This window comes from Arachis hypogaea, chromosome 8, assembly GCF_003086295.3.
Source record: "Arachis hypogaea cultivar Tifrunner chromosome 8, arahy.Tifrunner.gnm2.J5K5, whole genome shotgun sequence".
In the NCBI taxonomy this organism is placed as follows: Eukaryota; Viridiplantae; Streptophyta; class Magnoliopsida; order Fabales; family Fabaceae; genus Arachis; species Arachis hypogaea.
The window spans coordinates 40,569,260-40,596,553 of record NC_092043.1 but is presented as its reverse complement, the minus strand read 5'-3'; the positions used below and the strand labels follow the sequence as shown (position 1 = coordinate 40,596,553).

General features: G+C 33.4%; 3 protein-coding genes across 4 annotated transcripts; 2 read left to right on the top strand and 1 right to left on the bottom strand.

Annotated features, from left to right (window-relative positions):
* Window positions 1-5,007: 5,007 nt before the first annotated feature.
* LOC112707469 (aspartic proteinase Asp1) lies at window positions 5,008-8,264 on the bottom strand. The gene is made up of 9 exons (XM_025759214.3): window positions 7,833-8,264; window positions 7,342-7,459; window positions 7,015-7,241; window positions 6,396-6,629; window positions 6,160-6,298; window positions 5,891-6,085; window positions 5,724-5,796; window positions 5,525-5,609; window positions 5,008-5,439 (listed from the first exon to the last, which is right to left on the bottom strand). The coding sequence occupies exons 1-9, from the start codon at window positions 8,015-8,017 to the stop codon at window positions 5,337-5,339; spliced, it is 1,359 nt and encodes a 452-aa protein (XP_025614999.1). The 5' UTR covers window positions 8,018-8,264; the 3' UTR covers window positions 5,008-5,336.
* Window positions 8,265-9,677: 1,413 nt separating this feature from the next.
* LOC112707468 (E3 ubiquitin-protein ligase makorin) lies at window positions 9,678-15,414 on the top strand. The gene is made up of 4 exons (XM_025759212.3): window positions 9,678-9,925; window positions 10,573-11,424; window positions 11,677-11,746; window positions 14,655-15,414. Exons 1-4 carry the CDS (start codon window positions 9,915-9,917, stop codon window positions 15,081-15,083), a joined length of 1,362 nt encoding a protein of 453 aa, XP_025614997.1. The 5' UTR covers window positions 9,678-9,914; the 3' UTR covers window positions 15,084-15,414.
* A 4,429-nt stretch (window positions 15,415-19,843) lies between these two features.
* Window positions 19,844-26,757, top strand: LOC112707467 (putative RING-type E3 ubiquitin transferase C3H69). 2 transcript variants are annotated; one of them, XR_003156056.3, is made up of 8 exons: window positions 19,871-20,327; window positions 20,940-21,027; window positions 21,127-21,908; window positions 22,146-22,215; window positions 22,502-22,590; window positions 22,705-22,764; window positions 24,494-24,569; window positions 26,421-26,757. XR_003156056.3 is itself a non-coding variant. In XM_025759211.2 (7 exons), the coding sequence occupies exons 1-6, from the start codon at window positions 20,317-20,319 to the stop codon at window positions 22,739-22,741; spliced, it is 1,077 nt and encodes a 358-aa protein (XP_025614996.1). In that variant the 5' UTR covers window positions 19,844-20,316; the 3' UTR covers window positions 22,742-22,764; window positions 26,421-26,757. The 2 variants fall into 2 exon arrangements, 1 of the variants encoding a protein (XP_025614996.1); XM_025759211.2 differs by lacking the exon at window positions 24,494-24,569 and having other exon boundaries at window positions 19,844-20,327.
* The last annotated feature ends 537 nt before the right edge of the window (window positions 26,758-27,294 follow it).

Genomic DNA, 27,294 nt, shown 5'->3' with positions numbered 1-27,294 from the left:
TTTAATTTCCATTTGTTCTAATTTTAAGCACACCTTTTGCCCTAAGTAAAAAACTATTAATGTCTATTAATTGTATCTTTGATTAGTTTGGGTTGAGTAGTATGTTTTATTTAAGTGTAGGGGAAGATTTGTGGAAAAATATTGGTAGTTAGTTTTCTTTGGGTGTTCATTGAGAAAATTTGAAAAGATGGGTAAATACTCATGCATTCATTACTTAAAACATATGCATCTCTTTTTGACAATATTAAAAAAAAGTTTTAGTGTATATTTTTTTTGAAAAAAATGAAAAAAGAAAAAAAAGAAAAGAAAAGAAAAGAAAAAATGAATGATAATAATAATGCTAAATAAAAGAATGCATATGTGGTTGAATTAGAAAGAAGAATGTATGAGTGAATATCAGAAAAAGGGAATGAATGGGGAGTTAGGTTATTTTTGTGTGTGTAAATAGGTTAATATGATTAGGCAGAACACTTGAACTAATCAAAGATCCAATCTACTAGTCCACTTAACCATATTAATCCTACCCTTACCCTAACCCTATTACAACTCTCAAAAGTCCTCATGATATTTGCATTCATGCATCAAGTATGTGTTGATTGTTAGATAACTAGCAAATCCTAAAAAACATGACTAAAGGAGAATTGAGTGATTAAGCCCTACACACTGAGCGATTAGAGTGTAAACACATCCAGTGAGGGGTTCAATTACTTAATTCTATGTTTCCATCTCTTATCCTATATCTTCTTGCAAGTTGCTTGTTAGTCTTTGAAAATTTCAAATCGAATCTTTGGACATTGGCCATATTGCTATATTTTCTTACCATAGCCCTAAGGTTTTATTTTGGATTGATTGAGATTTCATTGTTTGTTTTTTTCCAAAATCCATAGGAACCATATTATAGATAGAGGTAGTTAACATTTAGCATAGTTGCATACATGTAAGTAGTTGCATTGAATAAGTTGCTTGTCTTTTTACCCTTTTCCTTTGATTGTGATTAGCATGAGGACATGATATTGTTTAAGTGTGGGGGAATTGATGAATCCATATTTGACGATAAATTTTGGATTGATTTGAGTGGATTTCATCATATAAACCCACATTTATTCATCTAAATAGCATGCTTTTGTGTTTTCTCTTTAAATTACGTCTAATTGTGAAAACATACTCTTTTGTGCTTAATTTGATCAATTTTTATTCCAGTTGCATTCCATTCGATACCTTGATGTTTTGTTGAGTGATTTCAGATGCAATAGGTAGGAATGGCTTGACAAGAATGGAAGAAGGGCATGCAAGAGGGAGGAAACATGAAGAAACAAAGGAGAAAAGCACTACGAAGTGTGCGTGCGCACAACCTGAGAATTCGGCCAAGTGTGCGTGCGCACATACCTGTGCGTACACAAGGTACCAGCGCGTGACTTCGTTAAAAAATCACGTAGCTCGCGATTTTGGAGGTTTTTTGGCCCATTTCTGAAGGTGCTGAAACATATATGATGGGGCAAGCAACACCATATCATAACATACACTACCATACAATATAAAACATACTTAAGAGTAGTTTTAGGTAGTTTAGTTTAGGTTTTTAATTATAATTTTGTAGAATTTTATAGTTCAAGTTTTGATCTTTGATTCTAGCCATTTCCCTTGTAAGTATTTCTTAATTTTTTCTTTTATTACACTACTTGTTCTATGCTTTCTTATATTTTACTTTTCTTTATCAATACATATATAGTTTTACAATCTTGAATTTCTAGTTGATGAATTTGATGATTGTTGGCTTTTACATGTTTATTGAGTTGCCTTTGTTGATTTTGATCATTTGGTTGTTCATAGTTTTTATCATTTTTCCAATTTTGCCATGTTTTATGATTATACCCTTCATGTGTTTGATAAAATGTCAATTTTGATTATGAGGTAGATTTCCACCCCTTGACTTGGGAAAATGAGTATATGGATTATTAGAGTCATAATATCCGACATTTAGTGATAATTCTTGGGTTGTTAATTGTTATTGTTTTCACTAACGCTAACTTCTTACTAAGGTAATTAGTAAGTTAGTTAGGATTTGTGGATTAATAACAATTATACTTACTTGACCTATTCTTCGATGTTAAGGGTTGACTTAGTGAGATTAATCCATCATAATTATTATAGTTGTGGTTATGGCAAGGAAAGGATTCCATAACTAATCCCAAGTCAAGGCTTCATTTATGTTTTGAACCACTTTTCTCTCATTTTTAAAGCATTCCTTGTCCATATTACATACTTAATTCTTTTATTCCTTTATTGCTTTATTAATTATAATTTTACATCGTTCTTTTATCTCTTTATTGTTTGCTTCTTTATTGAAAACTCCTTTGCTTTCTTGCAATCAAAATTGTGCGCTCTTAGACAGTAGTTCTTAGAGAAGACGATCGGAGGTTTAATTACTCTCGATTATTTTAAATTGAAATTTAAACTTTGATTGAGAGGGTTACTTGTTGGTTTGAACTATGCTATCAACGAAGAATTTGTTTCACTAAATTTCTGAACTATCGTGATTCTCTCTGTCAAACTCCAATTTGCGAAATTTAAGGGGAAGGAGAACTATATCACCGTCAATTTCTACCAAAAAAAAGTAACATCAATATGAAAAAGAGGAAGATACGAACACTTTGGTCGGATTAGATTTTTTATTCGAGTTACAGATCTCAAGAAATCGAACGCCAAGGTTCATGGCTTTTATAGTTTCTTATTCTCTCCCTCACGGCCTTCTTTTTTTTGTTTATTTCTTCTTGGTTTGGTTCCAAGAGACAATGAAGGGTAATGATGATATTAATTAAGGTAGTGATGAGTTGTTAAAAAATGGAGTTGTGTGTCGCGTTATAAGGCTGCTAAGTCAGCAACTCAAATTATAAATATCCTAAACGAATAATTATAAAAATTGGATATATTAAAATCCAAGTAATAATATATATAAGTTACTAATATAAAGGACATTAGTAACATAATAATAAGAGATATACAATGAAACATTAATAAAGACAAGTTTACCGAAGAGTACCGATATTTAGTCATATGGGTAGATATCAAACTTGATAATAATATTGTTAACTAAATTTTTTTTAAAATTAAAAATATCAATTACTCAAATTAAAATATATATGTATATATATAATTTTTATTATTTATAAATTATTAAAATTATAGTTTTATTTATATAATATTTCACCATAACAAAAAAATATAAAAATATGAATTTAATTCAATTCTAATAATTATGAAATTAATTTAATTATTTTTAATAAAATAATTTTTAAAAATAAAGAATTCCAATTAATAAAATAAATTATAATTTATTTATATTTAGATTTTAAAAAACGTGGATCATTACAACAATCAGAGGATGAGGAAGTTGAATCTAATCCAACTCATGTTTCTAAAACTCAGGCAAGGCGAAGATCAAATCAACCAGTTACCGAAGCCAACGAAAGTCGGTCCATTTACTATAGATGTCAGGATTTTCAATTGCTTAGAAATTTTTCTTTACCTATGACGTTAACACTTTATGATGCTTTGGTGAACTCAAAAAGCATGTCAAGAAATTTTGTTCAATGATGCTAGTGAAAGGTGTTTCTTTTATGTCATTATTTTTTTACTTTTTTAGATAGTTCTGCACTTAATTGATTTTTTTTTGTCTATAGTATCTATTTCATGTTTTTAGGAACTAACTAAACTTTTTAAGGATCAATTCACAACATTCTCTATTTATTTACATAATTTAGATTACTTGAGTATAATTAAGCAAGGACAACAAGAGAGTCTTCGTGATTATGTTACTTGGTTCATAAAGATAGTTATGAGCATTCTAAATCTTCATCCAGAAGTCCATCTTTATTCAATAAAGGGCAGACTTCGGCCAAAAAAGTTTCAGGAGACTATTGTGGTTACAAAGCCAAAGACACTTGCTAAATTTCGTGAAAAGGCAAAAGGTCAAATGAAAATTGAAGAATTTAGACAAACTCAACATCTAAATAAGGGAAACACTAACAAAGACGATAAAGCTCGGGATGCTAAGAAACTCTTTCCGCTCACACCTCGATATGACTCTTACATGCAGTTCAACGCTAAACGAGAAGAAATTATTAAGGAAATTTTAAATGCCAAGCTTATCTAACCTTTGCAAAAGGCAGGTACTTATCAAGATATGAAAAATGTAGACAAGACAAGATATTGTGCTTTTCATCGGAAACATAGTCATACTGCTGATGAATGTGTGGTGGCCAAGGATTTATGGAGCGACTAGCTCGACAAGATCATTTGGATAGATACATTTGATAGTCACATTCAAAAGAGAACAAGACATTCTACCAATCATTCCTCTGCAAGACAGCATTCAAAAGATAAAAGTAAAAATATCATAGATAACCTACTTAACCACTAATTGTATCTCTAAAAATGTCAGTAATTATATCTCTAAAAAATTTACTGGTGGTGGCATCCCTAATTCTGCACACAAGCGTACATATTGAGCTGTTTTCTATGGAGGGAGCAAGTAGCTCTGTACAACCTCAGCCTAATAATCTAAAAATGGTATTTTACCCACCTGATTATAGAACCACAACCACAACCACAAATTTGGATGATCCAACGGTCATTTCCATATAACTAGGGGATTTGATTGTACGCAAAGTCCTTCTAGATTTCAGGAGCAGTGTCAAGGTCCTTTTTTATTCCACATTTTAAAAAATACAACTGAGTGATCACATACTACAACCATCATCCAGTGATTTTGTGGGTTTCTCAAGTGAACGTGTTCCTGATTTAGGTTCTGTGTGGTTTTTAAGCGCACAGGTGAGCATCCTTTACTAAAATTTTGGATATCTACTAATATCTTCTTGTCGATTACTATAGTCCTTATAATATTATACTTGGGCATTCTTTTCTAAATAATTTTAGTGCTATTATCTCCACAATTTATCTTTATATTAAATTTCGTGTACATGGTGATATTATTACTACTATACACAGTGACCATCAAAATCCAGCACATACTGATTCAATAGAATTATGTTCCTAAATGTATGGGTAGTATTTAATACTTGTTTCCAACATTAGTAAATCATTGAAGCCACAGCGAGTCTACATCTTGCATTAATGGCATTTAAAATCTCTCTACTTCAACACTTTCCTCCATTAGTTACCCTTGTTGGGTTGGAACCTATCATCTATAGTTTCATTAACATTAGCTTATCTTATGACGCATAACATATTGTACTAAGCATATAGATATGATGTACTATGTATAATCATATGTTCTATCTTATTTACATGTGAGCATCTTGTGGCAAATAACTCATTTATTTTTCTGTTGTACCATAGATTGCTGGGCACCGATCAGAAAAGATGCCAGAATCAGTAGCATATCGGCGTGGAAAACCTTCTTCAACTTCACGATTCACACTGTTAATAAAAAAAATAAGACAAGAATTCTCTAATACGTATTTAATGTCACAATTAAAGAAATATGAAGAGTTGGGCTTATAACCTAAGCCTGTCACAGTTGGCAGACACCCATCCGATTTTCTTATTCTCGTTGTCATAAATCACGATCTTATCTTGCAGCGAGATGTCTGTTGAGCAAATTAGAAAAGAAAATGTATATTACCATCAAATTTTCAGATAAAAGGGGAAGAAAGATGAGATTGGCATCAAATTTTATATTGTTGGTTTTCATTGAGTTTTACCTCCTATGATGTTAAGTTTTTCGAGACCTACTTCAGTGCCATCTAGAATCCCCAAGCATGCATTTCCATGTTTCTGTAGAAAAGGACAGAAAGTTAGGCGCATAATTTCTCTTGTTCTCTTCAATAAAGTGGTAGAAATGTTATTCATAGTCTTAGAAGGTGCCAACAGTAATAATTAGATAAGATTCTGGTGGCAGCTGAAACTGCAAATCCTTTGCTTTTTGGAAGCTCAATGCCAGGGGCTTGAAATAGCTCTTTACTTCACCTAGGGATTTAAAAGGCTTTGCACCCTTCCAACAAATCGGAAGTGAGTCATCATCAATGGCTCTTTCCAATTTCTGTCTCTTTAAATCATTACTTACCTGTATTACACATAAAAAAAGGGTTATAAGAGGGGATGGAATTTTTTATGTCTACAACACTTTTTATATCTTACCAGATCAACAGTGGCTTGATAAGCTTCAGAATTCAAATATGTGTATGAGCTGCCACTATCGAAGATAAGTTCAAGATCCTTAATAGATGTAAGCTTTCCATCGAATAAAAGTTTGGCAGGCCCTGCACTGTAGTGTTTTCTAAAGAAATGGTTGTGTGAGCTTTCTCATTTACAGAAAAAATAAAAGCATCTCTTGAGGAATTAAATAATATATACGAACTTCAACAAAAACTTACTCCAAGGAACTAGGAAACATGGGTATCCAAACAACTCCGGAAGAGGGAATGAGATCATCTCCAAAGAATAGAAACCCTCCTCCTTTCACACTTAAGCAGTGACCAACCACATCTCGAATCAAACCAAGAGCATGAAGTTGGGACAAAAAGCTTACAATGCCCCTGCCAAGGCCAAGGACTCCTGCTGTCGATGGCGGAGAGTTAAGACCAAAATACTTCTGATGATATCCACACCTACCCATACAAAAGAAAAAGAAACTCTAAATAAATTCAGGAAGGCAAATAACAATTCTGCTGCAGTATCATTCACCAATAGTACTCTTATTTGATATTGCTATCATTTCATAATTGACAATGATCAAAGTGGTAAAACCAATGACAGTATAGTACTCTTGTAGCTGAATCAACACCAGCTCAAATACTAAATCTATATTTGGTAGTTGGGAAAGGACACGAAAATGTATTTGGTGTTGCAGGTAACACAAAATAACGCATCTAAGACTCAAGACACAAATTTCTCTCATTTTCTGTCCTTCTAAATTGTTTATCTTTGTATCCCTATTTACCATAATGATTGTGCAACCAATATCACACATAAGGATAGAAAGAAAACACTCACCCAAAGCCTATCCTTGGGCGTACCACAGAGCCATTGGTGTACGGCAAGGTAATCTGATCTCGGACTAACACACCCAGCGAAGACCCTTGGTCAGCGTACTCAACCTCATAGTCGCATTGGTCCGAAGGAGCAGCACATTGATACTCATTTGATAAGTGGATTCCAGCACACAACTCTTCACCACATTGCACAAGGTTGTTTTTGGGCTTATATAATTGATCTGGTGGCTGCGAGAGTCCAAAAGATAAGATAGAGATCAAATGAAAAGCTTGCAATGACTAAACGGTTGCTATTAATATTTCATAATGGACTTAAACGTATGTTTACCTTGGTGCAACCTTTACATGGTGCATCACACTGAACCCAAGTTAGATCACTACCAGAGTCAATGTCAAAATCGTATAGTTTGGGGGGATTGCCAATGCTTAGGGACACTGTATAATGCCTGTAAAAAGAGGAACATTAAAAAAAATTTGCTAAGCAGTATAATTTAAACCTAATATTGAAAAAAGTTCACTTTAGAAAGTCAGCAGATTTATTGACGAATCAATCTGAAATTTCCTAAGCAAAATAAGACGCTTATTTCAGAACGCATGAGATTGAATAATGTTTCAAAACAATGAGCATAGTTCCCACCAAAAGACAGAAACAGGAAAAACTATCCAAAAAACCAAACCGACAAGAAATTTAAAGAAAAATACCATGCTGAAACATAATTTGGAGAAGAATCAACAATAAAAAAGTTTGATTTTCCTTTATGATAAGGATTAAAGGTTGGGGACATTAAAAAGGAATCCAAGAAATAATAGGAGACATACCCAAGAGGGTAGACATTCCCTTCAACCTGGAAAATAGCTGAGGAAGTATCAGAAGTTTTGGAATTTCGATTCTTGAGGTTTCGGGGTTGACTGACTGCTGATAAAGTGAGTGGAAAAATGACAGAAAATAACAGAAAAAGCATAACCGTGTGCAAAGCTACTATTCTCCAGCTTTTGACACTCATTTTTGGAAACGAAAGAAATTGCTTGCCGCTGAAGAATAGAGAAGAGAAGAAGACCGCAAGAAGTTTGAACTTTGAAGGTAAGGTTTTTAATTTCAACGAAGTAAGCGATGGACCTTGGAAATTGTGATTTGATTAAGAAAGGATGGGAACGCAAAAAAATGGCAAAAAAAATAAAAAACACTGAAACAGAGATATACTATTGGCGTGTCTTATTCGTCTTTTATTACGTTGCTAAGCATGGTGGCGTGTCCTTCATATATGGTAACCTTTTTTTTTTATTAGCTAAAAGTATGAAAAAAATTAGTGGAAAACTCCAAACATCACAACAAAGGAGTAGTACTCTTTTGAAGTGCAAAGATAAAAAAAAAATATAAATAAAAGTAAATCTAGATCTAAATAAGAATAAAGTAAAAATTGACATTAAAAAATAGAAATAACAGATAAAATAAGTATTTTTTTCTTTTTTTCAACCATACTCTTCTTTTTTAAACGTATTCTTGTTTTTAAAACTAAATTCAACGTACTCTTATTTTATATATTTTATTTATTTTGTATTTGTATCTTATATTTATTTTTTAATATTAATATAATTTATTTTTATATTTAAAAATATTAATTTAAAATATTTTTATTTTAAATAGTCTCTTTCACATTATTTTTTTAAATGCCATAATCATTTTTAACAAAAAAAAGTTATTTATTATAAAAATAATTTATTTAATAAATAACTAATCAATAAAATAGCAATACATAAAAATTAAAAGAACAAAATAACTTTAGAAAAATACTAATGAAAAATTTTGCTTTTATCTTTTTAAATTTTTCTTTTAATTTTAACAATTTATTCATTACTTTTTTTATTTTTATTTGTTAGAAAAGAATATTTTTAGAGTACAAATTTTAATATTTTTGTTCTATGTTCCTAACTTTTAATATATCTTTAAGTATTCTTGATGAATTTATTTATATTTGATTTTATAGGTGTATATATTTTGCATCTTTTAATTAAATAAAAATAATTTTTAATAAAAAATTAACAACTAAATTAATCATTATCTATAGTGCAATGAATTAATAGTCAATTTTAAATGTGTTTATATTTTTGATATCTATGTTAGAGAATTTCCTTTAGAAGAGGAAGAGAAAAAAAAAAAGTGAAGGACATTTACAGTATTTTCTAATAAAATTAATATATACTCAATAATTTTGTAGTTTTCTTAAACAAATTTTATCTTTTGTAAGTATTAAACTAATTTTAATTTATTAGGTTAATTTCATCACAGTGCAAATATATTATTATCTTAAATAATATAATATATACTAAATTTATATAGATATTATATTATATATTATTATTAAAAATAATTATTTTTAAATTTATTATTTATAAATCTAATTTTTAAATTTATTATATAATTTTTTTAGTTAAATTAAATTTTTCTAAAAAAATTATATCATTTAAATTATAGTTTGTTGACTAAAATTTCAGCCTTTTACATAGACGACTATGTTAACTTCTAATGCAAAAAATCTGACTTCAACACAATTTTTGTAATAAAATCAGAGGTTAGGGACTAATGTAATGATTAAATTTATTAGAGATTAAAATTAGGAATTGATTTAGTTAATTAGTATAAATATATATAAATTATCATCGAAACTGGCAGAGAATAGTGAAGGAAGCTGGAATTTGTGAAAGCACCACCAACCGCCAAAAACACGAAACAAAAACCTCTGAACCCGTTTCAAATGGGTCCTCCTCTCTTCTGTCTTTAGGTTTTCCTTTCTCTCCCGAAAATCAAAATCAAAATCCAAAATCGAACGTTGTCTTTTCTCTCTCATTCTCTCTCATTTCATTTCCCCAATATTATCCTGACTCCTCTCTCCCTCCATAACCATGTCCACAAGGTTAGTTTCAATCCCTAAAATTATTATTATTATTGTTTGTTGTTAGTTTACCTGTTTGTTCGATTACACTATTTTGGTTCCTGTCTTTCTGATCCCATCCCATGATCCATCGATTAACCAAACAGGCCTTTCAATTTATGCTTTCTCTCTTTCTATTTCTTAAATTTTGTTACCTATTCTTTTTATGTGATTTGGTTGGTGATGTGATAATTGGGGCTGCAGAAACTGGGTAGAGAAAGGAGGAGGGTTTTTGTTTTGAGTCGTTCTTGTTTGGTTAGTGATAGATTATATCGTGACTAGCGACATGGAAATTGATTGTGGATGGGTAACGTACTTGCCATTCTTTATTGATTCGAACAAAGTCTTGCAAGATTTACTAAGCTGGGACCCGGATTATTATAGTGTATATAGCATATGAGGGTGAATCTTGAACTTAGGTTTACGATCTTTTAATGCTAATGAGATTTATGTGAAGTGAAAATGCTTAAGAATTTCTAACCCCGAGGGTTTTGGTTTGTATGATGATGTCCTGTGCTTGCATTTTGTTACCATTTTCCTATGTGTTGTTTATGGGCTTTCTTGGTTACTTGTTTGTTTGTTGATTCATATATATTTTTTTAATTAAAAAACTCTAATAATTGTGTTAGGATTTGCAAGTTTTATGCCCGAGGAGCATGTTTGAAAGGGGAGCAATGTGATTTTTATCATGAGAGAAAAGATACAGATGTTTCTGGACAGCAGATTTGCACATTCCATCAGAAAGGACTCTGTGCTTATGGTAGTCGATGCAGATATAAGCATGTCAACGTTTCTCAAGCATCATCTTCAGCAAATGGATGCCAATCTGTTGTTTTGGATTCTGCTGCAGCTCATACTATTCAAGGAGCATCGTCAAGTTGGGTTCCAAAAGCCACAAAGATATCTCCGTCTGACAAGCATGCAAGGCGTTCACTACATAAGCATCAGGACTATCTAGGGAATGTTGATGTTAGTGAATCAAGTACTAGTAGTGCGATACCATCTGAGCATCTTCTTTGTACATTTGCTGCTGCAAACTGCCCTCTAGGAGATAAATGTTCTCGTGTTCATGGAAATCAATGTTTATACTGTAGAAAATATTGCTTGCATCCTACTGATCGAAGGGTAAAAGACAATCATTTGCGGACTTGCGAGAAAAAGGAAAAATACCTACAGAGTTTGAAAGATAGTCAAGAAATAGAATGCAATGTTTGTCTTGAGCGTGTTCTATCGAAACCTAAGCCTGCTGAATGTAAGTTTGGGCTGCTTCCGGAATGCGACCATGCTTTTTGTATATCCTGTATCCGTAACTGGCGTAGTAGTGCCCCAACCTCTGGAATGGACTTTAATAATACTACTAATACAGTGAGAACCTGCCCTGTGTGCCGCAAACTATCATATTTTGTCATTCCAAGTGGTATTTGGTATTCTACAAAGGAAGAGAAACAGGAAATTATTGATAATTACAAGGCAAACTGCAAGTAATTTTTTTCTCACCTTCTGCTACACACCTGATAATTATTTTTGTGTGCCGGTGTGTGTGATATTTTAGGAAATATTTGTTCCATCACTTATTGCTACTATATATATATATATATATATATATATATATATATATATATTCAAGAAAAATTGCATATAACATACATGATCCAATTTCTGTGAACTTATTTTATATTACCCAGATCTTGAATTGTTGACATTTTAACTGATTAATTATTGTCTATTTTCAGGTTAATTGATTGTAAACATTTTAACTTTGGAGATGGAAACTGTCCATTTGGGACCAGTTGTTTCTACAAGGTACTCGAGTTTATCTTGTCTCTTGCTTTCTTTCATGTATTTCCCCTTTGGATTGTTTGATTACCATGACTCTTGGTGATGATAAAGCCATTATTCTTTTAGCAGTAAATTGCTCACTATGTGTTTCTCCTTGTTCTTTATATGAAAATTTGTCATACGTACAACTTCCTCATTATTATTAAGTCTGATTGTTGCAATTAAATTCATCCATTTTGCCATGCATATGTTGCATCTTCTCTCTTAAAGCATTAGGTGATAATGATGGTAATGGTTCAGAAAATTAGAAAAGAAAGTAACATCAATTTCAAATTAATTTGAAGACAATATCTAAAGCCCCTTTCATTCAATCTGAATTCTTGATCACTTTCCCGTTAATTTGTATACCAACTAATTCAGAACTAATCTAAGGCCCATTTCCATGGCTGGTTCCCATCAAATATATGAATTTGATTATTTAATGGTCATATTTGGAGTGAGTACTAATCAGTATTACAAAATACTAAATTATCTATTTGTCTTATCTATCATCGTTTTCATTATCTTTGATTTAGTCCTGGAAATCTGTTTCCTTTTCTTCCTTTCTTGGGTGTTTACATTTTGATTGTGGGCTGGTTCAAATTTCCATTTTTTTTTGTTTTAAAAAAGAAAGAATCAAAATATTATAATTAACCAATACTCCTTAAGTAAATAGCTGCATCCAAAGGTGCATTATACAAGTTTGGCAGGTTTTTTTGGATATATTTTAAAAAAATTAGAGGGTCTTTTGGTCATTTTAGTAACCCTAAACCTAACATTTATAAGACAAAGCCTTCTGTAGCTCTCGTATTCTACCTCTTCATGCTCTCTCTACTCTATGTCGTTCGCTCTCCCTGTCTACTGCTGGAGGAAGATGAAGTCTTGCGATGCAACAGCATTACCGCCAACAGCATCGCCCTATTCTGCAGGGGAAGACCACAATGACAAAGTAATAGAACGCAACGGCACAGAGGCATGGGACATTGACAACGATGGTGCTTCTCTAAGCTGCATCATTTTTTCTTTATATTCTAAACCCCCAAGTTTTTGTTGTTCCATTGTAATCCTTTTCTTTTTCCCTATTATCACCCGTCAAATTTTTTTATTCTCTATCGTCTATTCTAAACCCTCAATTTGCTTCTGCTGCTGCATAGTTAAGATTAATATTATTATTAGTTATGTCAACTTGATATTAGTTTTAATCTTTAATATTGATTATTATAATATGGATAAATAGTTTCATATTATTATTGATAAAGTATCACTAAGATATAAACTTTTCTTTATCTTTTTAGTAGTTTTATTTATATTTTATATATTATTTCTCCACCATTTGCTGCAAAGCCATTAGTTATAACCTCATGGCAGTTGTTTACCCTTCTACCATGAGCCGCCATCTGCCATAAAAAACTGTGCATGGATATGATGAAAATTTAGTTATCAACATGTATTCGCGAAATCAACTATTTGAAATCTTTATTCTTTGAATTAGTCTTGGAAACTTGTTTTCTTTGCCTCCTTTTTTAGGTCTGAGTGCAGGCTGATTCAAATTTCTCTTCCTTTGTGTTTAAATCAGAACTCAATGTTTTACCAATGCTTCTTTTACAGTAAATGTCAGAGAATGTTAGATTTCTTTAAAGTACATAGCATCTTATTCTTAAGAGAAGATTCCGTTCATGGGGAAAATTGTGTATAATGTGGTGAGAGGATGATATAGGTCAAGAAAGTTCATTTTGGAATTTGTTTCAGCTATGAGTGCTAAAAACTGTATGGTTTGGTTTACAATAGTAAAAAGAAAAATGGTGCTGTTAGGGACTTCGATATTACGGGGTGCTCAGTCCCAAGTCGAGTAATATAGGATGCTTGATGATGTATTTAAAAAAGAGTAGTTCTTCGCCCTTAATAGCTAGCTTCTAAGGTTTGGTTTTCCACTTTTCTTAGGCACTTAACAATAGTATCAGAGCCTGGTTGTCGGTGGTATGGAAAGGGTTACCAATAGGCTGAATTAAAGTAAACACCAAAATTGATAGACGATAACCGCTATTGACGTTGGCTCTCTGAGGCCAGTGTATTGTTATTTGTTAGGGACTTGGGCATTATGGGGTATCCAAAGTCACACATTGAGTAATATGGGATGTTTAATGTTGTATTGAAGAAGAGTGGTTGTACCCCCTATATCTATTTTTTGGTTTTGTTTCTTATAAAATTTCTCTTGGTTCTAATCTGGTAGAATTTAAAAGTTGTCTATTTTAGTCTCCACCATTAATTTTCACTAATAAGTGTTGACATGGCAGATTAAATGCTGATGTGGCACATCTTGCCTTGTCAACATTTTAGTTTGTACCTGATGTAACAATTTTTTTAGGAACAAAACCAAAACGTATTTTTTATAGGGATTAAAATCAGAAAACGAATATTTTATAAAGACAATGACGGTTGCTTTTACAGTATATTTTCCTTAACCGAATCAAGACATATACACAAATTTTGTTATATATAAGTTGTTCTCTCTCTCTCTCTCTCTCTCTCTCTCCTTTTTTAAATTTTTATTTTAGCTATATAGTTATTTTTACAATTTTACTAGTACCTGTAATATGTTAGGACACCTAAAATGATACTTCATTTGGTGGGGATGATGAGCCATGGAAAAATAGTTAGCAGTGTTTTGGAGACAAGCCAGGTCAGGATTTGTAGGTTGCTACTGTCATTCCAGTGGTTCAATTTGGTCTTCAGAAATAAAGGATTACTTGAAGTTGATTCTGTTTGTGATTCCCCTCATTTGAAATAATGACATTTATGACTTTTGAGGCTTGAGTTTGGTTGTGTTCATCTTTCTTGTATCTATGTTCCCTTTGATTACTCCTTTAATGTGTTCAATATCTGTTATTTTCAGCACACTGTGAAACCTGGTTCATACACATGGATTCATAAGAGACCACCACCTAGACGAAGACCGAACAATCTTGATATGTATGATGTATTGGATATGCTTGGCGATGTTGATTTATCAGGTGGAGAATTATATTCCATCATGAGGGACAATGACATGTTTGATGAGATGGATCCCTATGAAATGATGGCTATCTCAGACATGCTGGTCACTGGACCAGGTCCTTGCCCTTTTGATTCCGAGGAAGATGATGACGTGGATTTCATTCGGATGACTTCCTTGGCTGAAGCATTGGCTTCTGGTGTCGATGACTTTGGCCCGGATGATTTTAGAAATGATGCATTGGATCCAATGGAGGCAGCATTATTTTCAATGATGATGCATTCTAATATTGAAGAAGATGAGGAAGACAGTGATGATGAAATTTATTAGTTATATAAAAAGCCCATACTTTTAACCTTGTTTTCTTGAAGTAGTGTTGCCTTTGCGGTGTTTTATTTTGAAAAACATTGGGCAGTAACTTCATGATCCTTACTTTAGTTTGGTGATGCTATTGCGGGTGTCTATAACTGGTATTCAGATTGGTTTGACATTTTGTATATTTATAATATCATGTTATTTGAAGGTGTTTTGGCTTGAGGATTTTGCTTGGTCTTGGCACAAATTGCCCGTCGAGTTTTGGCTTGTAATTCTTACGTTAAGTAAGCTATTCTACAAATGCTTGTAAGTTTAAATTGATGGGGATTATCTTGACTTCTCATAAGTTGCTTCTAAGTTCTACTATCTACCTGACAGTTCCCTTTTTCATGATTTATGGTCTCGTTTTGGAAGTGTTGTAACATTTACAACTCGGTATTTTTTGTTTTAAAATAATGAAGTGTTATTTATTTCATTGCTAAACGGTTCCTGTGAAATCAAACTTGGGGTATAATGAAAGGGGATTGTATGTAATTATAGATCAACTAAATTATAGTAATATATAAAATTATAACTAAACACACAAAAGCATAAATATATTCTAATGTAAATTTCAAAAATACCAACTAAAGTCACATAATCCCATGTAAGTATACAAATAAGTTGTACAACAATAAAATTAAATAAACTATCAACCCAATTAACAATTAATTCAATTAATCATCACAACGTTAACTATTATAATTTAGTGAATTTACAACAAGCAGCAGCTAAATCCAACCATAGGTAACTTCAATAACTAATTAACTATTAAAAGTCTACACACACAACAATAACTAAAAAAAACCACAATAAATGGGCAAGAGAGGGATCAGAAATGTTTGTCCAAAAATGACAGTTAGAAGGTGGAATGTAGGAGGAGACGACAACGATGCTTGGAAGCGTGATGAGATGACAGATGATTGCAATAGCCAAAACGGCGGCAAACTCGATGGGAGAAGCAGCTAAAGATGAGGAAGAGTATTAGGTTCAGTTCATACTTAGCTGGATGTTTTCTCTTTTTTTTTTTTTTTGAATTAATTGGAAAACCAGTTGATTTACGACTTAGTTCAACTCATGAATTTTTGACCTATTTTTTGGTTTGCCACCTATTTTGGAACGAATTGTTTTGTTTAAGAAGGAAACCAACTTGACCTACGTTACTTGGTTCGACCAGTTGAGTCTGCTGGTTTCGTTCAATTTTCAAAATTATAGCTTACCTATTTCTTACCTTTAATTGATCGATGATTTTTTTTTAAATGTAGATATTGACCATTTCTATAGATCATTGTTTTTATATATAGTGGGAGAGATATAAGCGTTTGTATGTCTCTCCTATTGTGATAAGGACTAGGAATGAGTTGAATGTTCATTAAAATTTAGGTGACTCAGTTTTTTAATGAAAAAATGTTGAATTTTTTATTAATTAAGTTTGAAAAATTAAAGTTTAATGTGTACATAATCATGCATTAATAATTAAAGCTCACATTACTTCAAATTACAAAGATAGAGAGGTTCTTTACCTTATCCAACGGTGATTGGGACAAAGCTCAACAATTATCCGCTACTAGAGATCACCTAAACAACCAAAACCACAAAATCTACTAAAAAATTATGACAAAAACGCACAAAATCTAGGGCAGGAAATTGGAGTTTGAGTTTTGATTTCTTACCAAAATTATCTAGCTAGAAACGAAGAGCTCGACAAGAGTTTCGCGTGGCTGCAAACGGCTCGTCAATCGGAGCTTTGTAACTCAAGTTATGGCTCTCGGAAGGTGATGATGAATAGTGACCTTAATCCCGCGTGGCTCTCTTTGTGGAGGGTGAAAATGAGCTGAGTTGCTCATTAACTTACTTGTATATGTTGGGTCTTGGGCCAAACTTGGGTCTGATCTAACCAGTTAGCGTGTTAGGTCCATTTGGTCCACTTTGAATCAAAACCTTTAAGATTTGTATCCGGTTTTCGATTCTAAATTATTTTTGTCCTTTCAAAGTAATAAATTAAATTTTCAAAATCTTATTTTACTAAAATATGCAATACCAAACAGACTAGAGGCAGTACTGCCGGCTTAGGCTCTGGTACGAATTTTTACAAAAAATTTTCGCAAAAGATACATTTTCCAACTCAGAAAAATTCATTGAAATCAAATTTCACCTTTAAAATTCAAATTAAAACTTTTAAATTTTGAATCTACGCTGGACACTTAAAAATTATTATTTTATTAAAATGGTTATGCCGGTTCTTACACGCATCCACCTTGGCCGCTTGAGAACGAGCCATCTCCAAGTCCGACTCCAACTTAGCATTTTTTTCCTCCAACTCGGCCTTCAACCCATTCAACCTCTCCACATTAGCTCGGGCAGAGCTAAAAAAGGCCTGAGAAGCGTGAAGAAGAGACCTTTTCAACTCTTTTGCCAAAGCAGTATTCACCCCTACCATACGAATGCAGTTACGTGTCATATGCAGGAGGTGGTTCAGAATAGACACATCATCCATTGATATCTGACTGCTAGATAGGATGTGCTTCTCGCTCCAAGCAAAGCCGTCGAAGTTCTTGTGATTAATACCCAACTCCCCAGTGGTCTTCTGCCTCTTAGGGGTTGGCTCGAATGGAGACGGGGACGATGGCATGCTCGAACTCTCTAACGGCGGATCAGGAGAGACTAAACGAACATGGGGAGTCAGAATGACTTTCCTCTGAAAGGCCGAACCAGAACTCGATTTCTTAGGAGGAGGTCGGGAAGAGGAGTCCCTAGTCTCTTGGCTCTGAAGATTGCGGGCGGCAATCGACTCTTTTTGTGTTACGCAACAATTTCATAGAGGAAGATTTCGAAGCCATGTCTGAAAAGAGAAAAAGGGCACAAAGACATGAGTTATGATCACAAACATATAACATCAACATAATCAGAAAAGCCAGAGGTCAGAAACTACCTAACTCGGACCGGAAAAGACTGGGGTCCCCTAAGAATCTCTTCGTGTCTAAATGAGGAGCTCGATCCCAGCACTCTTCCAAAACACCAACAAAAACTTGTTCGACCTCATCTAAGCTATCTATAGTGTATTTTGTCACTACAAGGTTCTCTTGCCAAAAAAGGGAAAAGAAAGGTTCATCGCTCTCATCTAAGAAAAAAGGTTGGACATCCTCCACTACCCGAACTTTAAAGTAATAGTTCTTAAAGTCATGAAAGGACCCATCAAAAAAAGAAAAGACCTTCTTACCATGAACAGCACAGAAGGAGACCCAAGAAGCCTTCCCCTTCTGTGACCCAGGCTTGGTCAAGACGAACAAATAAAAGAAAAGACTAACAGAAGGTTGGACATCCAACTCCCGACAAAGGAGTTGAAAAATCTTCAAAAATGCCCAAGAATTAGGGTGAAGTTGGGAAGGGGTTACGTTATAAGACCAGAGGATCTCCATCTCAAAATCGGTACAAAGAAGAGTGATACCCAGTCTGACGAAAAAACAATCATAAGCATAGAAAAAAGGGCGCTCCAAGCTATCCAAAGGAGGGAAGCAAACCCTTTCTTCAGAGTCAGGAATGACTAGCTCGTAATTCTTCTCATCCTCCCTATTAACACATATTCTATGATGCTTACAGAACTCGTCACAGAACTCCCTATCCACTACGGTTACACAAGAAAGAACTACAGTATCTACTCAGTTACGGAGGCCAGGAGGAACCTTAATGGACATTTTCGTTAGAACCTTACGAGACATAAAGCTACACCTACAAATACAACAGTAAAAGAGATCGTTACTACAAACAACCCGAGCAGGATCAAAAAGGTCGGGCAAAACCCCAAAAAAATCAAAGACAACCCTTTTTAAAAAAGAAACATGTTCAAACCAAAAGGTGCCCTCTCATGCAAACATTACAACATTACAGCGACACCTTCAGGGGCAACACAAAAATCAAAGTAAACCAACCACTTCTTAAAGTTCACAGAAAGTCAAAACAAAGGGACCTTTTTTTTCAAAATAGTAATCAAACGAAAATAGAACTTCCAAAAGACAGCAAGTCTTGTCACAAAGGATATTGTACTCTTTTTCTTTCACTAAATTTTTTTTCATTCAATTTTTCTTTAGTAAGATTTTAATGAGATATAATTCTAAATAGACATCCAAAAAGAGTATTGTGATAAGAATAGTTATGTGAATGTTCATTTATGATGGGTAATTCCGTATTCTCAAGATAGAATGAATTTAATAAAATTTGAAAATGTAACATTTTGTACGTATATAAATAAGAGGTTAAACCTCAGTTAATAACATACAGCAACAACAACAAAACACTCCTCTCTCTCTATGTTGTTCCATATATATATATATATATCATCTATATTATATTGAGATAATAACATTAGTAGATATTAACACTAAAATTTTTTATTTATACCTCTTTATTTTATAATTATTTTCTCTTATTTATTTATTTATTTTACAATATTAACCACTTTTTTGTGCGATAAACTAGTTTATTTCCCAAAACAAAAAATGTTTTTGTCATTTTTAATCAAGGCCAATTCTATGGTGCCTATGAATTGGTGTCTAAATTTTGCCTAACTTATCTTTTGTAGTAAGTTTTGATTTTTTAAAAATTATTTATTGTTATATTTTTTAAATTAAATATTATTTTTTAACCTTTTTTAGTAAATAGGCAACATCTTTTAAGCACCTAGCATTCACCATCAATCAAAAGGTACTTACACCTGAAATCCTTGAACATGATTACTTGGAGCAACCTACCACGTAAGGCCACGTGATCATATGACAAATCAAACTGACATACTTACAAAGACAAGATAGGAAATAAAGAAAGAACATGACCTTGGTAGGTTGCTGGTACCATTTCGAAGCTAAAACAAAACATAGTCTCTCTTTCTATCTATGCAGTATTTACCATCCATCCAAATCCTAGCTTCAAGCCTCCAATCTCTGCTCATATTTCTATTCCTATATCTTTATTGTTCCCACCACCCATCCAACACAACACCACCCCTTTAATTAATCGATTAATTCATTTTTTGAGTGGCTGCAAAACCCCACGTGCTTTCCCTCCTTACTTTTTGCCCCGCCCCTTATTCTTCTGTCCACCTCTTTTCTCAATCCGTAGTAATCACCTTCGAGGTTTAGGGTTTTGTTCCTCAACGTTTCGTCTCGCTCAATTTTCAAGCATATATTTATTTTTTTATTTTTCTGTCTCCGCCATGTCTAGGAGGTGGGATATCGATTATCACTGTCTCTATATGGTCAATTGATTATGAATTTTCATCTGAAGTTTGTTGATTCGATTGTTTTGCTTTGGTTATTGTTATTGATTGAATGATTGTTGTTATAATCTATTTTTCTTGATGGGTAAAAGTTTTGTTTATATGGGGTCAGTTCATAATAGATACATAAACTCTTTTGGTTGTTGCGACAAAAATATAAAAAATTTTCTGTACCGGAGACAGAAAATTTTGTACCATTTTCTGTCTCTCCCTCTTATCCCAATCATCAGAATTAAGGAAATAAGAGTACAAGGTACAATCATGGAGTTTTTTTTTTATTTTGACTTTTGTTGGATTCAATTCATTAAGTGGGGACTAAACAGGTTATGATGTTTTTAGCCTGTCATTCAGTAGAGAATCAATAAAAGTAAATTTGTTCGGAGGTGTTAGTTTAGCTTTGTGTTTGTTTCAATCAAGGTGTGATTAGTGATCATGATGATTTTCGTTACCTTGGTATTTACGGGCTTTGTTTCTTGTTAATTTGTTATGTCTTTTTTATGCCTATGCAACTTGGTGACTCTTATAATTTGTGTAACTTCCTATCTTTTGAAATCCTCTAGGGTTCTTTGTAAATTCTTTGCTCATGGAGCATGTCTGAAAGGGGAGCATTGTGAATATTCTCATGACTGGAATGATCCTCCGAATTTGGTGATACAAGCTCTCCTTTTGTGATACAATGATCCTCCAGTTCATGGTTGTTGATTTATTTTTGTCTGATCATTTGTGCTTGTTTTCTTATTGTGACAGATATGCACATTTTATCAGAAAGGAGTCTGTGCTTATGGTAGTCGTTGCAGATATGATCATGTCAAAGTTTCTCGACCACAATCCTCGACGGCTTCTTCCTCAATAACTGAACAACGGCCCCTGGTTTCAGATGATGTTGTATTTGGTAATACTGGAATTACATCAAATGGTATTGCTGCAGCTCCTGAGTTTTCTCCTTCCAGAAGTCCTTCCTTTATTCCCAGCATACCTGCTTGGAATCAAGAACAGCAGCAGTATCATGAATTTGTAGGGGACGATGATGTTAGTCAATCTAGAATTACTTCACCTGCTGAGATTCCAATCTGTTCATTTGCTGCGGCTGGCAATTGTCCACGAGGGGAAACTTGTCCTCATATCCATGGAGATTTGTGTAGTACTTGTGGAAAACACTGCTTGCATCCTTTTCGACCTGAGGAAAGAGCAGAACATATGAAGAGTTGTGAAAATAAGCAAAAGCATCTTGAGGCATTGAAACGTAGTCAAGAAATTGAATGCAGTGTGTGCCTTGAGCGTGTTCTTTCAAAGCCTACTGCAGCAGAACGAAAGTTTGGGCTGTTATCTGAATGTGACCATCCGTTCTGCATATCATGTATTAGAAATTGGCGTAGTAGCAACCCAACATTGGGGATGGATGTCAATAGTACATTGAGGGCATGTCCTATCTGTCGCAAGCTATCTTACTTTGTCATTCCAAGTGTCATTTGGTATTCTACACATGAAGAAAAAATGGAAATCGTTGACAGCTACAAGGCAAAGCTCAAGTAATTTCCTAATCACTTGCCAAAGTTTCTAATATCTTGTTTTGCTTTTCTATTTCAATTGTAACATGAGATAATCATGACTTGGAATTCATGCATAGAACCTGCTGAAGATGGCCATAGTACTTACCTCTATATCTTCACTATCAAGAAATAAAAAAAAAAAAGAAAAACAAAAGTAAGCTGAGTGGACAACCATAGCTTTTCTAATATTTCTATGTTTTTGGTTGTGATTTGCAGGTCCATAGATTGCAAACATTTTGACTTTGGCGATGGGAACTGTCCTTTCGGAACCAGTTGTTTCTACAAGGTGATACATGAATATAAATACACTCTTATTTTGAGTAAACTAGACTCGTTTTAGTTTCTCAAAAACAAAAAGAACTCTCATTTCAGTCTACAGTATATTTGAAACATTATTTGATCTTTGGACGTTATTACATGAAATTGGTACATGAATGCAAATTTTTTGAACTCAAAATAGTTGAAAAGGTACTGCTTTTACAACCATGTTAAAATTGATGCTTGATTGGTGAGTATAAGGCATCTTTTAAAAATTGGCAGCAGCCTAATTGCGTTTTATGTCTCAATTACAGCATGCATATAGAGATGGCCGTCTTGAGGAGGCAGTTCTGCGACATCTTGGAGCTGCAGATGGCGATACAGTGATTGCCAAAGATATCAGGTTGCTTTTGTGCTCCTTTATTGTTCTATAGTTTATGGCCTTCTTCTTTCTGACTTTAGATTCCTTTCTGTTATGTTTTTGTTCATTTACTAACTAAATACATGATGATATCAGGCTGTCAGATTTCCTAGCTAGCATGCATTTACAATGAAGGTGGTGCTCATATGTTTTAGGGTAAGTTACTAACTTCTGGTTCCTTTTGCTTAAAACTTTTGTATGTGGATCCATACTAATTTTTGTTAGTGTCTTTGGTTCATTGTGGCAAATATTTCGATAAAGTTTATGTTCCTAGTTTAGTCATGTTATTTAAGGGAATAAGGTCTCAACTTGTTTCCTTTCTTTATGATAGATTCTAGTTCTGAGGAGGATGATTTTTGTTATTTGAAGAAAAAGTAGAAACACCATACTACAATAAGCTCTTATTGAGACCTGCTCCCTCCCAAACTTCCTTCATTACAAGATATTCAACTCCTCACTTTAAATAACAACACCCACATGCATTTTATTCATTACTATGAGAACTACCAACATATGGAAGCCACCCCAAAACTGCACACATGCTTCAATGTTATTCCCATTTTACGGTCCTGCTTATCTCCTATTCTTTCCTATCTCTACTAATTTTAACATTTGTAATAGGCGAATGCCCATCAGTTTATTTCCTTGAAATATAATTTCTTGGTACTAGAAGGCTTACAATGAGGTTAATACCTTTGAGTATTTGTCCAGTTAACACCTGCTACCAAACTCCAAAAGAACCCATCATCAATAAATTATTATGATTGTGTCTTTAACTCCATAATAATTCTTCATTGCATCTTTGTGCTATTGCTTTTCCATGATTCTCTTTCCAGAATTCCAGCAAATGCTTTCCAATTTTCTAGTATGCTCTTTTAGGATTTCATCTTTGATGAAACTCTTATGTATATTGTATTATTTTCAAATGATGAGAGTGCAAATGATAAAGCTAGATCTCTCACCCCCAATAAGTAATTATGCATTGTACAATCATACTGCTGGTAACATATCTTCATACGATCAGTAATTCCAGTGGTAACGTCTCATTCCTCTGGCAATCATCTGGCATTACTATCTCTTACTACCATTATTCTGCCTTTGTGCTGATGACTATTCTGGTAGTGAAATCCCTACCCTACCATTCTGGTTATCATTTGTCATTGACAATGACCCTAGGTTGCTTGATAACTCAAAGATCAGCCACCCCTTGCTCCACAAAAAGCACAATGCCAGTTTCCATTTTCTTTTACAATGTTATTTATTTTCTTATAATATTTTCAACCAAACATGAGAGCTAAAATACAATGACATAATACTAGAAGCGAAAATGTATGATTGGGTTTCAATATAAAATATGATGGTTTAGGATCAGGGGAGGAGAAGAGAGGGATTATAAGAGGAGGGATTATAAATTATAGTGTGATATTGAAGTGGTGTGTAATAATTGTGATATAAATGTCTTAAAACACATTTAATCATGTGGTACTGTACTAGTAGTAGTACATGCTTAAGTTCACTATGGTAATAGCCCAATTTAAACAAGTAAACAGTAAACACATCTGTAAATATAATGGAATAAAGAAACTGTTGCTCATTGTTTTCTCAATTAGACGACTAATTGATTTCACAATGTAATCTAAAGATGTTCTGTAGTAATCTTGTTATCTTAAGGAATTTCTACCTCAAACAGAAGACACACTTGCAGACATATCACTTCCTTTCATTATTCTTTCATTGTTTATTTCCAAACTCCTTGATGACTCTCAAATACCTTGCTCAAATGTTATGAACACTTAGCAGTGTGGATAGAAATGTTGTCAGGTATATATATTATTCTCCTTTTGTTGTTTTAATTGCCTCTGCTTCTGCTCTATTATGTCTGCAGGATACTTGCATAAAAATGGCATGCTTCAATGTCAAAGGTTTTTTAGTGTTGCAAGTCGAACAACTTTTGTTCTATGGTAGGTACTGTGGTTAACCCGAGTTTTCCTGATTAGAAATCGTGTTGAGTGCTTGAACTTTATTTTAGATTTATCATGATGTTTGTTTGGTAGCTAAAGTATATGCAGCTAAGTATGATTCTTGCTTATATTCTGATAATATCAGGTATTATGCACATTTTTTCTCTTTGATGCCCTTACCACAAGCAAACACTCCAAGAATAGATAAATCCCTGAAAACTTGTTTCCTTTTAGTGTGTTGTGGTTCTGTTGCCATTTTCATCATACACCATGTGTTAGGAACTTGGGTATTATGGGGTGCCCATAGTCCCACATCGGATAGCATGAGATGCTTGAGTTTGTATTTAAGGAGAGTGGTCCTTCCTCTTGACAACTAGCTTTTAAGGTGTGGTTTTCTACTTTCCTTAGATACTTAACAATGGTATCGATGTTGATAGCCAATAGCATGAAGCCGCTGAGGATGTCGGCTCTCCAAGGGCGGTGTATTTTTAGGAACTTCGGTATTATGGGGTGGATGTTGTATTTAAGGAGAGTGGCTCTCCCTTAACTAGGTGTATTTTTAGGAACTTCGGTATTATGGGGTGGATGTTGTATTTAAGGAGAGTGGCTCTCCCTTAACTAGCTTTTGAGTGTGGTTTTTCATTTTCCTTAGATACTTAACACTATATCAATATTGGTATTATTTATGGATTGAGAAAGTATCATGGCTGCATTGGTAGCCTGCTAAGTTGATTGCATTACATGAATGCTAGCTTCTTCTGCTATGCTAAATATTGCAGAAATGAGGATATTGTGTCAGACAAGGGGACACACATAACAAGACAGGATGCTATGAATGCATTCCTTTCATGAAAAAGATAGTAGTCTCTCACTAGATGATTCGGACATCTCTAGAAAAGGTTTATAGAAGCCTCATTAAGGAAAGCGGCTTAGATAGAAGCGTAATCCAATAGCTAGTGGGAGATAGATCTACGAAAATCATAAGGAAAATTATCAAAACACATCTAGGATTTAATCATGTAATACGGTACATGATAGGGTATTGTGGCATCATTTGATAAATATAGCTGACCTCTTCTAGTGGGCAAAGCTTAGTTGTGTTTTAACAAAATAGAATAGTAGGTTTTAGTAGTCCAAAGTAACCAAAGAAGTTACAAGCTTAATGGAGTCTTAATTCCATTATATAATCTGATACATATCTTGTTCATAATAAAAAAATAGAGAAAAAAAGAGGGTAAAAAATTCAGGTATTCAAGCTTGCTGCAGATTAATGAGAGAGAGTTCTGTTGCATGAAAAGTTTGTTTTAAACCGAAACAAGACTCAATCTGACTGTTGGCCATGTAGAAGTTGCAATAGTAATTGCACTGAATGACTGAATTTTCTTGAAAGTTCATGTATGTCTTGGTTCAAAGCAGTGAATCAGTTATCATACAACCGTTGGGATTCTAGGCCTTCACATGATTGCTATTCTAATATTATTTGATTCCCAAATTATGGTTAAGAGCAGGCCTATGGTGAGTCACATGTAGCTTGGGAAAATTGCATTGTGTTTCTAGTTGTCATATTAAATGTTTTACAGCTTTTACTGTTGGGTTTGATAATTTCCTGGGACTGGTATGTGTATATTACATAGTAGCTTCAGAAAGGTTGTATTTAGGAGAATTTAAGGGTGTAGAATTTTCATTTTCAGTATTATTTCGTGCAACCTGTCTTCTCTTTTCTTCAATGTCAAGATTGGGGTTTCTCACCCAAACCCTTTGTTTAATTTTGGTTCATAGTTTCTCGTTGTGGTTGTAATAATATTGTCATAACACAAATGTTGCTAAAAGTTATTTTTTGTGTAATTTCAGTGAAGTACCTGATAAAAAGGCGGTGGTGCATTCTTTGTTGTAATAAAGGCATATGTTAAATGATATATGGACATACATGCTTTTACAAGGGTGTAGTCTTCAACATTATAAATCAAAGTATGTATTGATGGGGTTATACATTATGCATTGTGATGAGGTTTCCCTGTCATCATTATTGAGATGATGAGATGTGTATTGCATAATGGATTTTCCTCCTGGGTGACATTGCACCAAGTGCCTTGGGAAAAGGGATATATGGTTTCATTTGAATTTTAGAATTAAAACTGTAATATTTATAATAATTTTGATTTTGTTTTCAATTTCAATTATTTTAAAATTGGAATGCGTTTAGCACCTAAATTGAGTATATTACATAATTAGAACTGTAAATATCAGATTTAATTACTGAAATGTGTGATTTCAACTCTTATAAGCACTAATCCATGGCAATTTATTTGTGGCGTTATAATATTAACACATAGAAGGTGGACTGAAAGAAAGTAAATAATGGTAGATGAATTCCAAAGAATAAAGATTGTCACTAGCAAAAAAGAAAACCCGAGTGAAGAGTAGAATAAAGTTGGAATATAATGTGCAGCGAAGCACTGTTAGGAAAATGCAAATGGAAGTGAAGTGACATGCATAATTTATAGGCTGCATTGCGTCTTTCTCGTTTAAGGCTGAGTTTGGTTTAGGGTGTTTAAGGTTTTTTGAAACATTTCCTTTTTGTATTGGTTATTTTTTCCCTCTCTCTAAATGCACATCTTAAAACCACGTCTATGTGAAGCTTGAAGTTTTATCTGCAGCATTTATTTTATTATTGTTAGACAATTAGTTAAAAAAAAAATTATTTCTTTTTCTACTAATTTTGTCC

Excerpts from the sequence above, each read along its gene's own strand:
- LOC112707469 (XM_025759214.3), bottom strand. The coding sequence starts at position 8,017 with ATGAGTGTCAAAAGCTGGAGAATAGTAGCTTTGCACACGGTTATGCTT. Across the intron at positions 7,460-7,832 it reads GGGAATGTCTACCCTCTTGG|GCATTATACAGTGTCCCTAA; the intron begins GTATGTCTCCTA and ends CTCTTTTTACAG. Across the intron at positions 5,797-5,890 it reads AATCTTATCTAATTATTACT|AAACATGGAAATGCATGCTT; the intron begins GTTGGCACCTTC and ends CCTTTTCTACAG.
- LOC112707468 (XM_025759212.3), top strand. Across the intron at positions 11,425-11,676 it reads AATTACAAGGCAAACTGCAA|GTTAATTGATTGTAAACATT; the intron begins GTAATTTTTTTC and ends GTCTATTTTCAG. Across the intron at positions 11,747-14,654 it reads GGACCAGTTGTTTCTACAAG|CACACTGTGAAACCTGGTTC; the intron begins GTACTCGAGTTT and ends TGTTATTTTCAG.
- LOC112707467 (XM_025759211.2), top strand. Across the intron at positions 21,909-22,145 it reads AGCTACAAGGCAAAGCTCAA|GTCCATAGATTGCAAACATT; the intron begins GTAATTTCCTAA and ends TGTGATTTGCAG. Across the intron at positions 22,216-22,501 it reads GAACCAGTTGTTTCTACAAG|CATGCATATAGAGATGGCCG; the intron begins GTGATACATGAA and ends TCTCAATTACAG.